Genomic DNA, 18,733 nt, shown 5'->3' with positions numbered 1-18,733 from the left:
GACTTGCCCATGAGTGTTAGTTTGTGTTTCAAGATCCATGGAACTGTAATAATTTAGTACAGAAACGTCATTTTTCAGATGTTGGTACATATAATTTACATTGCTATATACTATTAGAACACACAAAGTGACAACCGAGACCTTTGCTTTTCTCTGCACACCACCGTTGGTATTCTAGCATGGAAATCTGCATCAACTTCCATAAAAGATTCTAGGCAGGAAAAAGAAAAAAAGAAGCCATGTTAAAGCATGGTGTTGACAAAAAAATGTTGAAATGGATGCAACTAGAGGAGTACAGCTACAACCTCAACTTCTTAATAAAATGACTAATTTTGAGACAAATAACTCAGTACATCTGATAGGTTAATCCTGTTACTCTTTTAAAAGCAAGTTTTTCATATGTGGTGGATAGAGTATGGTCTATATGATAAACACTGTTAAGAAAATAAAAAAAGAGGAACTTTTCAAAATTCATATACACAGCAGGTATAATTAAGTAGGTATATTTTGGTGAAGTGCTGGCTTCAGTAATCCAGGCATACAGACAGATCAATGGCATCTGTAAAACAATGTTAGTGTGAAAGACATAAAACCACAGCATTATGTCAGTACTAGACAGAAAGAAAATACCCAAGTTTATTTTCCCTGGTAATCTAGAAATGCTCTATGTAGGTGTAAGAACAGGCTTACTGACATGATGTAATGTCTTCTTGCTATGCTTAATTTTTATTTTTGCTCTTATTCTTTATATAGGTTTCCAAATACAATTCAGCTACATTTTTATCTTACCACTAAAATAGTACAGATGCCACTGCAGTCCTTTCTCCAAGTGGAGTTCATTGATCCAAATGGGGATTATTTTTTGATGCCTCACTGTTTCACTGGGCCAGGTAGAAAGAATACTATGAAACAATTTTAGATACCCAACTCAAAAGTTCTGAAATGGCAAGGTTTTCTTGATGTTACCTAGCCATTTGGATACCTCCTTCAAAAAACATCTTGCTCTTACCACTGGGGTACCTCAAACACCTAACGCTCCGTCCCTGTATCTTCTGCCGCACAGAAAAAGTCTTTGCACAAGATGTTAATGCAAATATTGCTTCCTTTCAAAACACATTAGAGAACTTCTTACGGGTTGTGGGCCTTCATTTGTCCAGTCTGGCTGAACAATAACCCCATTCTCAAAGATTATAATGGTCATCTGACCAGACAAGAAGATGCACATACAATGGAGGTGGGAATGGCAATAAGAAAAATCTAGGTCAGTAAATATATGTAAGTAATATATGTATTTGGAACCATACTGTCCAATTTCCCAACTGTGGGCATAAAGCAAAGCAAGAAAGTAGTAAAGCTACTTTTTACAATCTGCATTTAAAAAGACAAGAGTTTCTTTCCCATCTTTTCATTTTTTGCCTGCATATGCTTGAATTGGCTTAAGTGCATTTCTTTTAAGACCTTAAAATTTACTTGCCTGTATTAGTGCCTAGAGTTGTATTCATCACCTGGAAAAAACATGTGTCTGTATGCAGTCCTTTGTACATGACCTCACTGCATTAACAGGCATGTGCATATAAGTATAGGAAAAGAGACCCCAATCTGAAAGTATGTTACTAAATTTCTGATCACATGTTAGAAGAGCTTAGGCTACTTTCTGTACTCTACATGGCTATAGAGCAGTCTGGGGAAAGGCAGACAGCACAGTCTACCTTCAGTTCAATGACGTCTTCACTTACAATGTAGAAGAAAGCCTCCCACTACAAATTGCTCATGTCAACACAAACAATGGGACTTCAATAGTCATAAAACTGAATATAAAACCAAAGTTAGTTATGCCAATGTATTATTTCCTGAAGTATTTTTCAGTTTCACATCTTTCTGAAAAAAAAAAATAGCATGTGGTTTACCTGTTTAACAGAGGTGGAATTCAACAATACTAAGCAGTAATAGTTTAACAGAAGTAGAAAGGCAGCAATTTCTTCTTACCACTGTTCTGGAGACTTTCTTGCACAAGTAAGAGAACATCTGGTTGAGTCATCTGTCAGTAAAAGTAATAAAGCTGTTTTCATAGCTGTCAATAAGGTGATTTCTCACAACTCAAAAATTTTAAAACATCACTCCTAGGCCACTTCTGTTTTCCTTCCAGAGAGGGCAGAAAGAAGGAAACTTCTCTTAGTCCTTGGCTATTGCTAAACGCTATCAAAAGGAGCACAAACTCCACTTATTTTGAAGAAAAAAATTAATCCTGGAGTAATTGTAAGTAAAGCTATTTTCACCTCTATCAAAGGCTTGGTTGTGGGAAAAAAACACCAACAGAAACACTATTTCATTGTGCTTAAATACGATTGCCTTCTGATATAACGGATCGACCTCACAAAAGATTGGAATCATAGCTTTTTTAAAGTTAGATGCAGTTTACAAATTTGGATCATTCTTTTTTCCTACATTTCCATCTTTGTTTCCTAGAAGAAATACCAAATTTTAACTATGAGACTGCCAAATCAACTACAGCAGGAGTAAGTTCAAGTATGAAATCAAAAGCTTTACAGAGTCCTTAATTTCTTTCCAACGTTCAAGCATAAAGATGTATAGAAAGAACTAACATGACAAATCAAGACTTTAAATTACTTCACATATAAATGACTTAAGATAGTTTCATGGCTCAAAAATAACCTAGCAATCACTCTGATGTGCATATATGAGTACAGAAACAAGATTATAGAAGTGCCATTTAATCCAGCTGTAAGATAAATAATGAGCTGTCTCATAGGACTGCTAGGAGTACAGATGTTTCAAGTGTTTTCAATTTTTCAGAAGAAAGATTCAATAAAATAAAGCTATATTACACTGCCTATTACTGGTGTATGAAGCAAGGAATGTTAAAAAAAGGGCATTTTAATGTGATAGCTCTGTTTTACCTAATGCATTTTCATAAAAAATGCTACTACTACACTGTAAGTTATATTTAAACTATAATCTACATAAAGGTGTGTCCTGGTTTCGGCTGGAATGGAGCTAATTTTTTCTTCTTAGTAGGTACAACAGAGCTGTGTTTTGGATTCAGTATGGGATTTGTTATGAGAAGAATGCTGGTAATACACTGATGCTTTTAGTTGTTGCTAAGAAATCAAGTACTTTTCAGCTTCCCATGTCCTACTAGTGCACAGGTGTACAAGAAGCTGGGAGGGAGCACTGCCAGAGCAACAGACCCAAATCAGCCAATGGAATATCATACAATGTCATGCTCAGTATATAGATGAAGGTTGTCTGGAAAGCTCGCTATCACTTCTGAGACTGTGGTTTCAGGATTTTCTCTCCTCTGGGTTCCCTAGCTGGGAACGGGCCGAACATTGGTGGGCGGGTAGTGAGCAATCACATTGTGTATTACTTGTTTGTAATTTTTATTATTACTATTATTATAATTTTCATTTTATTTTACTTCAATTATGAAATTGTTTTTATCTCAACCTATGAGTCTTCTTACCTTTACCCTTTAATTCCCTCCCCCATTCCCCAGGGTGGAGGACAATGAGTGGCTGCATGGTGTTTGGCTGCCAGATGGATTTAAACCATGACAAGGTGAAAACATTCAAAACCACTTAGACATACTTAATAAAATAGTCTTACTTACATTGGTAGGAAACTGGATATCTATGTTTATGTCTGAAGTTTTGAAACCAAATCTGCTATAGGAGGAGCCATACAATCTCAATGAGCACTCTGTAACAAAAAGAATTATATTGCATTTACTCTATACCTAATTCTAAGTCTGTAGCTACTCTATCACATTGTCAGTAGATCTTAAACCTAGTTTTGATAACCACAGGAAATTAAGGGTCTTTCAACAGCACAGAATCATGCTAGGAAATCCTGCCTTCCATGCTGTTGCTAGTAAAGGCTTATCATAAAGGTCAGATGTCCCCTATGCCTTGTTCATCTTTACTTTTTACTACAGGTCTGTTTGGGTCATGAGCACCATTGTAATTTAATTCTGACACAGGATTATATCACCCCATCATGTCATTCAACAGGCTAGTAGCTAAATATACTGTTTAAGAATTTAGCTAGCCAAACATTTTAATTAAGTTTTCACTTTATGAGCTGTTGTTTGTTTTAAAGTTGGCATATCTAGCATGTAAAAACAAAATTCAAATAATACCTGGCAATTTTTGACGCAGTAAGTTTTCCATCACTATTTTAATGTTGAGCCTTTCTTCTAGATCTTCATTATTTAAGCCAAACTCCTGTACTACATTTTCAATAGCAACACCAATAGCTTGTATCTGAGAAGGTGTTGGAGGTGGCAGAGCAGTCAGCAGCTGTTCTTCTTGTTTTTCCTTTAAAGACAGTAACACTGAAGTTTTAATGATTTCCTTGAGTTGCTTGATGTGCTAGAATGAATGCCTGCAACTCATTCCAAGTAACACCACCACAGGTTTTTCAGATAATGGAGGTAATTGGAAGCAAGAACATCAAGAGAGAAACTCTGACAGGTATAAAGAATTATATATTCCAGGAGGCTTCAGTAATGTGCAGAGGTAAATATACATGTATTTGGAACACTAAAAAAAAAAGAGTCACCAATTCTTTCATCACCTATGAAGTGGGAAAGGGTGGGAGTTAAAGAGAAAGAAATAGAAAACCTGCAGAAGACAAATATTTTTGTCCACTGCAAGCTGAGACAGTAAATGGAATAGAAGACACTTAAAAAGAAAGTAAAATTGAGTTTATGTTGGAAGTTATTTTGATGTTTATGTTCAAAACAAACCTATTTCCTTTACGTATACACAAGCCTCTAATACTCCAGAAGTTCCTAATTTTTACAGCATTTCTGAATAGAAATCTTCACCCTGACATATAGGTTATAATTTTTAATTATCATACCAACTATATTTGCTTATTGCTACTCCTCGTTGCTCTGGACTTGATCAAAACTGTTCATTGTTGAAATATGCCAATCAAATATACAACAAGGATACACATAACTAGTCTACAAAAACAATTATAGAACAGCATACAGAAGAGTCAGTTGGTACAGCTTTATTATACTTCAATCACCAGTAACAAAATATTACTGAGTTAATGAGGACTTCTTTTAATATTAATAGGCATGAAAAATACAAATTAAATTCCAAAGTTGATGGAGGAAACAAAGTCTAAGTCTCAAGTTTACACTTTTTACCAGTATTACTAAGTAACAGTTTTTAACAAGATTCAAACATGGTAAAAAATGCAAAATAATTTTAGAAGCAATGCAGTTTCATTGTCATTAGTAGGGTGAGGACAGTTTCATAAGTCTGCATTTTATACTTTTTCTTGTCCTTAACTCACCTTTAGGCTTTTCTTGTGTCTTTTCTCTTTAATATGCTTATGAGCAAAAGCCACCGACTCAATCAAAACATCACATAATTTGCAGGTGTATTTTGCTGATGGGTAGCTTCGAGATTGCTAGAATAAAGATAGTAAAAAAACCCTAAAATATAGAAAGATACTACCTTCATTTTATTCAATACCCTTGCTAAGTTGAAAAACTAACTGTGAAATCCTGAAACATTCACTTTAGTTCTCCTAACTCCATCTTTACAGTCAGAAAGTTTGCATATCAAATATAATGCTGGAAGAATGGTGGTATACTGGGTCAATCAAGCCCAACACCTTGTCTTTTACAGTGGAAAATACCCAATGCCCATGGAAGAATATATTAACCAAACAAACACAATGCAAGTTTTCTGGTCCACCGCCCCAGCATCTAGTGATCTGATATTAATTCATGAACTAAAGGTGCTGCCATTTTTGTTGCTTAAATTGCTCCCAAACCAGATTTATTATAGTAAAAAAAGATTTATTATAGTAAAAAAAACAAAGGATAACCTGCCTTCTCTTGACAATTCATTAACATCACTCATTTTGTACATTACATCAACTCTATAACTAGACTTTCTAGCTACAGTCAGAAAAATTGCTCAAAGTGTACCCTCTATACTGTATTTACAGACAAAAAAAATAGTAAACAGTGGCACCTTCTTCAGTCTATAAACGCAGTCTCTCTTCAATCGTTCTTCAGCTTGCTGCAACCCTAGAAGTTCTTTTGCTGACAGCACAGATTCATCTATGACTGGACCATCCACTTCATCTTGATCATACTCATCTTTTCTAGTTCTTCTCGATCTTCTTGGTTTCCTAAGCTTCTTCATTTCTTATAAAGAGTTATGAGAGCAAATATGTCAAATAACTTCAGAGTACCTCACAGCATTTTGTTTTATTCTTTAATTACCGTTCTACTTATGTGCAAGTCAAAGAAGATACAAACCATCTACCCTGCATGGTTTCATAATCTATTCTGTGCAAGTCTGATAATAGCAAGAGCATATATTTATGTCATAACCTATAGTACCTTTGTTCTGAACTACTAAAAACCACTGATTTGTCCCACTGAAGTCATTGACCTTATTTAGATAGCTTTGTTAAAACTGGCAAAAAAAGTGAAGTTAAATGCAATAGATTTCACTGCCTAGTTGAGACATACATGTAGGCATTATAATGAAAAGGTAGGATATATCCAAAGATTTCAGGATGCCTGGTCAGGCTTAGGCAGATGAACAAGCTAGAAAGTGAACTGACCCACAGACCACTAGAATTAGAGTGTAGGCCAATCTGAATGATTTGTAAGAGCTAAAAGCATTATAATACAGCACTGCCATGGCTGAGCAGACATACAAAAATTTATTATCACCAGTGATAACTGCCTGTTAACATCACTTGCTTTTCAACTAAACCAGCATATGGATAAGTATTGCCTTCACATTATGAAACAGACAAGTGGAAAAAAGAACCCACAACCCTGTTGGCTACGTAAGTCAATAAATAATTAACTTGCTAAGTATTTGCACACATTGCTTAATAAAGCTATAAAACTGCAGAATAAACATACTTAGAAAGCTTGTTATATTTACAGCAAAAGGTCTGGAACAAATTCATGTAAATACCACTTCTACTTTAAAGCAAACTTTGTCACCATTTTGAAGCAGGTATTGTTACTGGTCCAAAGAATACCTGTAAAAATCATCTCAGGCCAGATTTTCACACGACTTTAGATCACATCTTACCTTTCACTTGAACAACTAGACAGGATGTCCAGATGCATGTAATTTCTCAAGTTCCCTGCTTCTAAGAACGCTTATGCAACTTCCTTAGACACCAAAACCCTTGTCACAGCATGGGGTTTTTGTTTGTAATAATCAAAAAAACCCCAAACATAAACCACAACTGCTCTGCCAAATACATCTACAAAGTTTCTTTCCTGTGACCACAATCTTTGTCTGTGATAACTGGCAAAAGGGAAACAACCTGGCTGCATATTTTGAACCAGTTACTGGGTTCAGTTCACCAAGCAGCATGCATGTGCTAGTGTTGTAAACAGGAACAGGACAGGAATGGTAACATAATCTCTTTCAGAAGCAACACAAGTTTATGATGGAATAAACAGAACTAAGCCTTAACAGGTTGCAGGGACAGGGACAGTGCTCCAGAGGAAGCTCCAAGGAGCAGAAACAGAATTCCAAGTCTCTGAACTTTACACATCCCTTTCATTTTCCATGCCAACTCTCCTGCTCAAACTTCTAAGACCTGCCACACTTGTTTGACTACATTTTTACTGTTCAGTGTAGACAGAACTTGGGAGAAAAATGTGCATTAAATGAATGTTTTTGCAGGAAAGCGTGTGACAAGAACTTACTTACCAACTATTTCTGTAATCACTAAGTAACTTTAAAAAAATTACAAGGTAAATAAATACTTCTAATATTTCGTAGTTACAGTAGTGACAATATAATTATAGGTTAATGACTAAATAAAGGCAAGTCAAAGCTCCTGCAGAAAAATCAGTGCCTCCGAAATTTGATAAGCCTCCTTAGGAGCTAGAGTAAAAAGGCATAAAGGTAAAGGAAAGGGACAACCGCATAAAAGATTTCAAGTAAAAGGAAATGCTAAAAGAAACATTTTTAGTAATTGTTTGCCACTTGAAGGGACCTCAAGAGGCAAATTATGCCATGCCTGTGCTTTGCAGCAGGAGGAAATGAACTTTGTCAATCATAAGCAATGCTCACCTAACCTGTTCTTAAAGGCCTTCAGGTACATACTCCATGAGCTGCTCAAACAACCTCTAGTACTTCCCTAGCTCCACCATTAGAAACTCTCCCTTTACTCCTCATCTGAACCATTCTTGCCCAATTTTAGGCCCATTGCATTGTGTCCCATCTATTGGAAAGATGCAAGTCAGATTACTACTTCAGCTTTTTAATGCCTTTCTAGACAGCTGAAGACTGTTACCATGCCTCCCTACCCTTGCCTTCTGCAGAAAGATTGGGAATTGTATACAGTTTGTGTAGTTTCTGTTTTTTATGTGCCCTGGTATTCTCCTTGCTCTTCTTTGGACTGTTTCCATTTTATTCATTCAGGTGGGGTGCCAACGCTGGACAAAGTACTGCGTCTGAGTTTACCAAAGACTTACAGAAAAAGGAGTGCTTCAGGCTGTGAATCTTTTTTTTTTCCATGCTCACAACACCATGGCACTGACTACTCAATTATCATCACTCACCAAGGCAATCAGCTCTGGTGCAGGCGTTTCCTGCAGCAGAGCAGGGCACTACAGTGTGTGTAAAGTGGGGTTTCTGAGCTGGGGGAACCCCAGGGGTGCACAGAGACCCACCAGGAGCTGGCAGCTCTCATGAGAGTGAGCAGCTGATGAGGCTGGGCAGGGCCAGGAGTAACAGCAGCCACCCCCTGCTCGCACCACAGGCAGCCCCAGGAAGCACCAGCAGCCAGAGTGGGCAAACAGGGCAGGGCCCCTCAGCCAGGGTGGCAGTCGGCGCCTCTTTGAAGGAGGGGCATTCCACCGGCCAAGTGGAGAGGCTTGAAGCTCGCATAACCTAGCCACTGGGCACCGTTCTGTGGCCATCTGCACAGGCCAAGGGCACTCATCCTACCTGACCCCCAAGGCAGGCTGGCAGGCACTCGTCTGAGAGCAAAAGCTGCAGCTCTGGCTGGGGAGTCTGCACCATCTACCCCAGCAGTGGCCAATGACTCCACCCAGAGGGGGCTGCTGAAGGGAGAGGCTGCAGTGCAGACCTCAGACTGCAGGAAGGGCCTGGACCTTTCTCCTGGGGAAGGGACAGGCAGCAGATCTGCCTGCAAAAGGTGCGACCAGGCAGAGGACCTTCTGCAGCAGGTGGCTGGACTGCAGAAGGCAGTGAGAAGGCTGCGTAGCGTCAGGGAGGCTGAGAAGGAGTTAGATAGTTGGTTCCAAGTGCAGTCTGCAGTGGACCCACAGCCCATGGCCAAGCAGCCAAAAACTCCCTCACCAGCATGCGTGGAAGGGAGAGGGGCCAATAGTGCAGAAGAATGGAAGCTTGCAACAGCAAGGACCTGTAGGAGGAAGAGGCTCCCCCTGAAGCCTGAGATGCCCCTGCAGAGCTGCTTCACTGCTCTGCAGACTGAAGAAGGACCTGTCACAACAAGATACGCTGGAGCTGAGTAAGGCAGCCTGATCTGCTCCCTGTATAACAACCAGTGCAAGTAAGAAAAGGTGATGGGTGATAGTAGCAGGTGACTCTCTTCTGAGAGGTACAGAGGCATCCATGTGACAACATGATGCACTCTATAGAGGGGCGTGCTGCTTACCAGGGGCTTGTATCAGGGATGTCATTGAGAGACTACTGAGCATCATACAGTCCACTGACTGTTACCCACTGCTGTTGTTTCATGTGGGCACCAGTGACAGAGCCAGGAGCAGTCTGAGGTGTATCAAGAAGGACTACAGAGCCCTGGGAGTGGCAGTAAGGAACTCTAGAGCACAGGTAGCTGTTCCATTAATCCTTGTGGTCAAAGGGAAAGGGTCTGAAAGGGCTAGCTGAATCTGGCAAATCAACAAATGGTTATAGGACTGGTGCCACAGCCAGGAGTTTGGCTACTTAGACCATGGGATTTGCTTTGGGAAACCTGGTCTCCTAGGGGCTGGTGAGGTTCATCTGTCAGAGATGGGGAAGAGCATCTTTGGTCATAGTCCTGTCAAACTGCTGAAAAGGGTTTTAAAGAAAAGTTGCTGGGGGAGGGGAACCTCAATCCATCCCAATCCTACCACTTCAATGCCAGTGCCACCAATACATGCGCAGACCCTGGAGAAGGATCACAGGTCAGCAGGAGAGCACCTCAAGAGCAGCACAAAGGAATTCCAGACACTCCAGCCAGTAAGTCAGCTTCATCAGGGGCTGAAGTGAAATGCCTCCGTGCAAATGCACATAGCATGGACAATAAACAAGAGCAGTTGAGACACACGTGCATGCCCGCAGGGCTACGATCTTATTGGAAGGTTCCTATGACTGGAGTGTTGGAATGGAAGGATACAGGCTCTTTAGGAAGGACTGGCAGGGAAGACGAGGAGAGGGGGTCGCCCTCTATGTCAATGACCAGCTGGAGTGCAGGAGCTCTGCCTGGGGATGGATGTGGAGCCAACTGAGAGTTTATGGGTCAGGATTAAAGGGAAGACAGGGATAGGTGATTTATAGTGGGAGTCTGCTACAGGCCACCCGACCAGGAAGACTGAGTGAATGAGGCCCTCTACAGACAGACAGGAGCAGCCTCATGTTCACAAGCCCCAGTCCTTGTGGATGTCCCATCTTTGCTGGGGACATGGACAGCGGGATTGAGTGCACCCTCTGCAAGTTTGCCGACAACACCAAGCTATGTGGTGCGCTTGACACACTGGAGGGAAGGGATGCCATCCAGAGGGACCTTGACAGGCTTGAAAGGTGGGCCTGTGCAAACCTCATGAAGTTTAACAAGGTCCTGCACCTGGATTGAGGCAATCCCATGCACAAATACAGGCCAGGCAATGAGTGGATTGAGAGCAGCCCTGTGGAGAGGGACTTGGGGTATTAGTGGATGGAAAAATGAATATGGGCCAGCAATGTGCACTCGCAGCCCAAGAAAGCCAACTGTATCCTGGGCTGCATCAAGAGAAGTGTGGCCAGCAGGTTGAAGGAGGGCATTCTACCCCTCTACTCTGGTCTGGTGAGATGCCACCTGGAGTACTCTGTCCAGCTCTGGGGACCACAAGATAAGGACATAGACCAGTTGGAGCAAGTCCAGAGGAGGGCCACAAAGATGATCAGGGGCTGAAGCACCTCCCTTACGAGGACAGGCTAGAAGAGTTGGGGTTGTTCACCCGAGAGAAGGCTTCAGGGAGACCTTACAGTGGCCTTCCAGTACTTAAAGGGGGCCTACAGGAAAGATGGGGAGGGACTCATTATCAGGGACTGTAGTGGTAAGATGAGGGGGTAAAAGTTTTAAATTGAAAGACAGTAGATTTAGGTTAAATATAGGGAAGACATTCTTTCCTGTGAGGGTGGTGAGGCACTGGAACAGGTTGCCTAGAGAAGCTGTGGCTGCCCCCTCCCTGGCACTGTTCAAGGCCAGGTTGGACGGGGCTTTGAGCAACCTGGTCTAGTGGAAGGTGTCCCTGCCCACGGCAGGGGGGTTGGAACTAGATGATCTTTAAGGTCCCTTCCAACCCAAACCATTCTATGAATCTATGATTCTGATTCATTACAATTTCAGATTATTCGCTAAAAAATATACTTTATAATAACTTTTCCTCCCTCATTTGTACAGCTGATATTCATACTTAAAAAAGAGCATCTGCACACCTTTTGTATTTCATACTATATGTAGTTAATTCCTCCAATTGTGCAGTTATTTTAACTGACCTTCCTGCTTTTCTGCATTGAGTTCCTACCAGCTCCACAGCATATTCAAATTTAAAAGCACGCGAGTAATAAGCATGCTGCCTTCATTCCCCATCAAGATAGTAATAAACATTGAACAGAATCCTCACAGATGCTTGCTAAATGCTTCTTACCATTTCGACATAATCTTTGTTAAGTATTTTCTTAGTTATCTAATTAGCCCTGCAACTCTGTTTATTAATTTCATCTAGAGAATTTTCCTTTAGTTGACTGACAGAACTGTCATGTAAGAGTGTCTAAAGTACTACAGTACTGGTACTAGCAGCATCTCTGAACTGCTTCTTCCATGTTGACAGGGGACTGATCACTAAAGAAATATATTAGAACGACTTGACATACTTTTTTCTTGACAAATCCACGTTTGCTGCTACTCATCAATACATCACCTTTCAAATACTTGTAGTAGGTTATTTGTTCCAGAACAGATTTCCAAGATTAAAGTTACGTACCATTTTTTAAATTCCACTTTTAAGAGACGTTTGCCCTTTCCTATATCATTTTGCCTGAATCAGTTCTTACATATGACTGCTGGTGGTTCCAAAAGTCTAATTCAGTGAATTCCTGAAGTTTCACAGAAAAAAGTTCATTAAACCCAGCAAATTTGAGAGCTTGCAAGAGTATTATACTCTTTTCTCCTCATCTGAGGTTGAGCTTAAGTGTGCAAGAAGTGTTACTTCTAACAATAAGACACACTGGACACCTGCTCACAGTTTATCTTTTTAGTGATAGCTGATATCAAGGGAAATGTCATTTAATTCCTGGACTTCCTGGTATCAGCCAGCAATAGCTTTCCTTCTCAGCAGGGGGGCAGATCAATACTGTCTCTCGGACCCAGTCTTAACTAAAACAAGATAGATTTCTTCTTAACAGGCAGTTGTTCCATGTTAGCAGCACCTCATCTGTGCCTTAGTCTTTCTTATTTTATCTAATTATATTATATTCTTTAAAGCCTCCTCTGTTTGCTTTGATCTACCTCCTTCTAGTACTCACACTCAATGAAGATCTTAGGATATTTATCATGTGAGCCTGTTCTTCCTTGCATTTCAATACTTAGGGCTTGTATTCTCATTATTAGTACCAATTGCCCATAGAGAAGTTCAATATGCATAAAGAATTAGTTTTGTGTTATTGCTGTATTACTGTTGCTAGTGTTAAGTTCTCACAATACCTACAAGGCATTGTTTTCAGTCTTCATTAAGATATATTGTTACAGGCCTCATCAGTAGCTCCAAAATCGTACCCTGTATCAACCTAACTGAAACATCACTTATCAGCCTTGACAAATTCCATCAAATTGTACCTCAAAAACTGCAAACAGGGATACCACACACGTGTTGCAATCTACTTACTCCTACCACTTATAAACTAACAAAGACAACACAATCTATAAAACGAGTTCTGCATCATTTGCTGTAACAATTTGTTTAAAGTGCTGCAGTATAACATAGTCAATAGCTTGCAATATATGACAGAACTAAAACAATTTTTTGCTTTAAGAGTGAATCTTGAAATTTTACTTTTCAGTAACACACAGAAAGCTACTTTACTGGATAGCTATGTAGAAACAAACAAGTTCATTACCTGAGCTTCCTTTCTGCATGTCTGGTACATCTTCACTCATTAAGTCTTCCTGAAGCTGTCGTCTTACATTTCTATTTCCAGCACCTTCAACTTCATGAAAAGAGTCCTTTCTTGTCCTGCTATGCACAGGAATCCTGGCAGCGGATCTGTACTCTCTCCAGCTGTCTGAAGTACCACGATGGTCATCAGATACCCACTTCTTCATTTGGTCTCTCTGGGTATCATTTAACTTTGACCCTTGACTGTGAGTTGTGTTTTTAAGTGAATATGAGCTACTCAAAACACTACGTGGCCCTCGCCTGGGACTGCTTCCATAATGACCTGGTGTTCCCTTTTTCTTTTGCAGGCTGGTATTTGTTTTATTGCTATGGCCATTTCCGTATTCATCCATGACTTTGTAGTCTTTCTGTAAGGGACTTCCTTTTAATTCTTCTTGATGTAAAATTTCCTGTTCCTTATTTTGTTTTGCAAAGCATCGTTTTGCAGTATCTCCCATGATTACTGCTGTTCAATTTAGTGATTCCCGCCTAGAAATTAAGAAGTTAAAAGTTGCATTTTAAAATTAATCAAGCAATAAACACTGGTTATTATTTGTCATGGAAATCTTAACAATCAAAGCCCTGGTTCTGTAATACCATCAAGGCAAGCAAATCTTAGTAGAAAGCAAAATTTGCTCCAAACAAAAAAGGCAGTTCAAAACTCAGCTAGGTTTCTTCTCTGAGAATGTCTAACACCTGTGGGTGGTTCACAAAATGCAGGGACAGCCTATGGCTTTTTTGGGTATTAAGGTCTAGACACCTTTAGGACAGGTAACTTTTAAGAGTCCACATCAGTCTCAGCTCAGTACAAAAAAGCTTTGAAAGGAACTCTGTAGCATGTAGAATATGTAGGAGGCAATGGACCCAAAGCCATTCTACATCATCTGAATATTCCCCTTTCCCCACAGCAGACACTGTTCACCTTGTTAAGGATGAAAATTGTGATCAGAGAAGACAGAAGCGTAGAAGTTGAGCAACAATCTATCTGTCAGGCAAATATGATACAATGATTAAGAAACAATGCTGCACTCCCAGTGCACTTTGCACATTTTATCTAGACAAGCATTCTGAGGTCTCTCATTACTCAGTATTAAGCAGTCATATTTAATATTATTTTAGTATTCTTTAAAACATCTGGGCTACTTATTTGCTCTCTTCTCCCCCCTTCCCCCTGACTTGGTCACATCCATGTTCTTATTGTAAAAGATTTCCAGGGAGCTATAACTCCAATGTTAGCATAAACCTGTGTGGATTGTGAAAGGGGGAGTTCCCTGGAAGAAACTGGCTAAATACATGTAAGTAGCAGCGGTGACATTGAATATTGCATAATTTAAATATAGCCACATACAACCAAACAAAAAAAGTTTTCTCTTTCAGAAGACATGTATGTGCTTAAGAATGCAGAGAAGGCTGTAGGGCATTTACAAGAAGCACTTAAACAGCAGGAAATGCCCTTCTGTTGCCTCTAATATGGGAGTGTCATGGTTTAACCCCAGCCAACAACTAAGTGCAATGCAGCCGCTCGCTCATTCCTCCCCCCTCCCAGTGGGGTGGCGAGGAGAATTGGAAAAAAGTAAAACTCGTGGGTTGAAATATGAATGGTTTAATAACTAAAATATAATAATAACAAGAGAAATAAACCTCAAGATAAGACAAGTGATGCACAGCGCAATTGCTTACCACCAGCTGACTGATGCCTGAGCAGTGATCCCTCCCCTGCCAACTCCCCCAGTTTCTATACGGAGCATGACATCCTATGGTATAGAATATCCCTTTGGCTAGTTCGGGCCAGCTGTCCTGGCCATGCTCCCTCCCAGCTTCTTGTGCACCTCCTCGCTGTCAGAGCATAAGGTACGGAAAAATCCCTAATTTAGGATTAAGTGCTACTTAGCAAAAACTAAAACATCAGTGTGTTATCAACATTATCATCACAGCACTATACCAGCTATGAGGAGAGAAACTAACTCTATCCCAGCTGAACCCAGGACAGGGAGTAGGGTGCCTGATTTTCTTAAATGTTTTTTTAAATTCTGCACGCCCCAAAAGCACCCTTATGCATTTCAGTGTCTGCTTTTCACAGGCATGAGGCTTTTAGCATTTATCCCCCTCTTAAGCAGAAGAGGTTTTTTTGCTCTTACATGAGTGGCTAAACAAGTAGGATTCCTGTCCTAAAGACCTGAATTCGCAGCCCACTATGTACAACTGTGGAGATGCAGCTATAGCAGCTAAGAGCTGAAAGAAGTTTCAAACGCACATGGCGAACTCGCTTCCTATTTTAGGAAAGAAACTGCTGCCAAATCTGAAATTCAGAGTGACCTAAAAACAGCTCGTTTTAGAGTCATCCCCAGAAGCAACGCCCGCACCCAGCCGCCAAGCTGGATGACGACACACTCCCTGCACTGAAGTGAGACAAGTCAAAGTTTACACCCGCCTCTGGCTCCCAGCCACGACGCAAGGTGCCGTCTTGGCGTGGGGGGCGAGGAAGGGGGGTGGCCGGCCCCGCAGGGCCAGCAGCGATGCAGCCGGGGTCCACGAGGTTCCCTGCGGGTCAGAAGCAGCAGGCAGCACCGGCCAAGTTGGCACCGGGACCCAGACAGCGGTGTTACGATACCGGCCTCCACCACCGTCACCACCCCGCACGAAACACGCGATGTGGGCCGAAGCTCCCTTGCTCCCAGGCGGCAGCTTCCGGCCCCCTCCTTCCAGTCCTCCCGCCGGCTGACGAATGCCGCCAGCCCCGTCCTGCCTCCCTCCCACCCTCCGAACAACCCAAGGCCCGGGGAACAGGGGCAGGGGGACAGCCAGGCGGCCGGTGCAGGGCAGCGGCGCGGGGCGCCCCGCTCGGCCCCGCCGACTCAGCCGGACAGCCCGCGGGCAGAGGGGCCGGCGAAGCGGCGGGCGGGCCGCGGCCCAGGCCCCAGAGGGAGGGAGAGAGGGAGGGAGAGAGGGAGGGAGGGAGGTGCAAGGGCGAGCGACAGGACGCCGGGGGACGCCGCCCGGAAGGCCTCGCCCAGCCGCCCCCCCGCCGACAGAAGGGCACTCACCGACCGGCGACGACCCGCCCGCTACGGCTGCCCTGCCATTGTGCCGCGGCGGAAACGGCACCGGTCCCTCCGCGCGGCCCGTCCGCGCGGGTCTTCCGGCAGCCCGGCCCCGCCCCCGCCGCCCACCGGGGCGGGGCGGGGCGGGGCGGGGCTGCCTCGAAGAGCGAGAGACGGGGATCTGCGGGCTGGCTCCGGCGGCGGGCGGGGCCGGGCCTGGCCCCCGCGCCCCCCGCCCTTCCACCCACCCCCCCCCCGCCCCGGCCGTGTCCGGCGTGGATCAGCGGGCGGGCAGTGGCCAAGGCGTTGTGTCGGGACACACGAGTGGCCGTGGAAGGCTCTTCCTCGCAGCTGCGAGAGCGTGGCAATTACTGTTCTGGGGAACCCCACCAAACCGGAGAGGTGTATCGTGTGCACTGCAGTCATCTTCCTGGAAATGCAAGGGTAAATAAATGGATGGGCACAAGCAATCGGAAAACCAGTACAATATAAGCAACTACAGCAGAATAGTCCCTGAATGTAACGCTGTTTGCTTGTCTGTTGGAGAACTGAAGATATGGCCGTGCTGCTGGGTGCCAAACCCAACCCTGTGTAGCCTGCACATCTCATCAAAGTAACCAGCCCTGTCGAAGTAGATGTTTGGAGCAAATTACTCATGAGAAACACAAATTACAGGGAGTGGGAAAACCTGGGACAACTGAGGAAGTGGACATATACCTGGTTTCCTGTAGAAGAAAAACTACTTCGCTTATCACTATTACCCTTCTCACTGAATTAACTGACCTGTGTATTTTGTGAATATTGCCTGAACTTGCTCAGGCTCTTCCCCTTACAGCTTCCTCCTGTTTCTGCATGCCCTCTTCATTACCTAATTCCTGCCCAGTTTAGGAGAGTCTCTGTGTCGGGTGCACCCGCCCCAACAAAGATGAGGCTTTCTGAAGCACCCTATTGAGAAATAGTGGCTGCTGATTCTTTTGTGCCCTTGTTTCTTAGGTCTTGCGTTAATTGGGGACCTCGGCCAGTGGGAGCTGATACTGACCACAGATCAGATTCTGCTCGGGTATAAATGGAGTGCCCTGCGGGAGCCACTTTGAGCTAGTCCTCTTTAAAGCAGCAAGGCTGTGGTTGAGGACTCTCCTCTTTGGTTGGGGTGCTGCCCAAGGGAACTCCTCAAGACTGAGAGTCCTCACTTTTAGGTCAGTGATTGTGTATTTTGGATTGTCATTAAATCCTAGGAATTCCTTGAATTGACTGTGCAGTAATAGTTTTCCTCTCACAGACATTTGGATCTGTTGTTTATTAGCTGGGGTGCTAACTGATTGTACTTAAAATGAATTTTAACTCTTTGTCCTGTTTAGTTTGAGAGCCTTTGCAACAGTTACTTCCTACTGCTCTTTTGCATCCATATTTATGGAAGAGAGGTGCTCTAACCTACCTCATGGGATGGTGCTCATGAGAATTCACCTTTCTGTTCCAATCCAGACTTCCTTAGCAAAATGCATACAAGCATACAGATTTTGAAGGGAGGCAAATAGTAGAGACTTCCCAAAATTACTTATGGTACCTTTCAAAGATACGACATTATAGCTTTATAGTCAATTGCTTTGCATCAGCACTTGGAAGTTACTTTTACCTTCCCCTATATGACCCCTTCAAAATAAGAAAAGCCTCCTAGCACAATGATCTCTGGAGAGGGCCTGGTGTGGAGGGATAGCTCAACTTACCAAAAACCTTGCTGTGAGCAGATGTGGCTGGTGTGCCAAACATGGAAACGTTTCTGAGCCCTGTCTTCCCTCCTCTTCCTTAAAATTGTTTGAGTGTCTGCAGGCTTAGCGCGTTTCATGTCATACTGACTGCAGTGGTGACTTGTGGAAAACAGACTCTACAACTCGAATAGAGTTATAAAGCAGGTATGTTTACTCCGGCGCTGGGGTGCAAGGGGATTTCTCCACAAAGCTTGCACACCCACCGCACGTTTTACCAAAAACTTATAGAGGGTGGATATGCATATCATTGGATTACATAACACAAACATACATACGCATGAGTAAGGCTGGGTTAGTTCGAAAGGCTGATGTCAACAGTTTATGTTCTCTTTGCACCTGCGCATTGCCTCCTGGGGGGCGTCTCCGGGGGTCTTTGGGAGGAAGGCTCGTAGTCTTTCTCACCTTGTACTTTTCCTGGGAGCATGCGCAGATTCTCTTGGCCAATTTCTTGAGTAACAAGAGTGTTTTTCAGCTGGTTTATTCATTCTGTCTTAGCTAAGAGAACC

The 18,733-nt window shown here is 42.6% G+C and overlaps 1 protein-coding gene across 5 annotated transcripts in view; it reads right to left on the bottom strand.

The window, feature by feature from the left end:
• TUT7 (terminal uridylyl transferase 7) overlaps positions 1-16,574 on the bottom strand; it is a 37,340-nt gene extending 20,766 nt beyond the window's left edge. For all 5 annotated transcript variants that reach the window (XR_012621741.1, XR_012621742.1, XM_074813334.1 and 2 more), the window contains exons 1-8: positions 16,465-16,574; positions 13,383-13,909; positions 6,021-6,196; positions 5,332-5,448; positions 4,160-4,337; positions 3,632-3,720; positions 1,987-2,038; positions 142-211 (exon numbers count right to left, since the gene is read on the bottom strand). Coding sequence is in view for 3 of the 5 variants with exons in the window: in XM_074813334.1 (XP_074669435.1) it covers positions 142-211; positions 1,987-2,038; positions 3,632-3,720; positions 4,160-4,337; positions 5,332-5,448; positions 6,021-6,196; positions 13,383-13,878 (1,178 nt within the window). In the remaining 2 variants the exon portion in view is untranslated. The remainder of the gene's footprint in view (positions 1-141; positions 212-1,986; positions 2,039-3,631; positions 3,721-4,159; positions 4,338-5,331; positions 5,449-6,020; positions 6,197-13,382; positions 13,910-16,464) is intronic.
• Between the last annotated feature and the right edge of the window lie 2,159 nt (positions 16,575-18,733).

Source organism: Strix aluco, chromosome Z (genome assembly GCF_031877795.1).
Source record: "Strix aluco isolate bStrAlu1 chromosome Z, bStrAlu1.hap1, whole genome shotgun sequence".
In the NCBI taxonomy this organism is placed as follows: Eukaryota; Metazoa; Chordata; class Aves; order Strigiformes; family Strigidae; genus Strix; species Strix aluco.
This window is presented reverse-complemented; position numbering and strand designations above follow the sequence as displayed.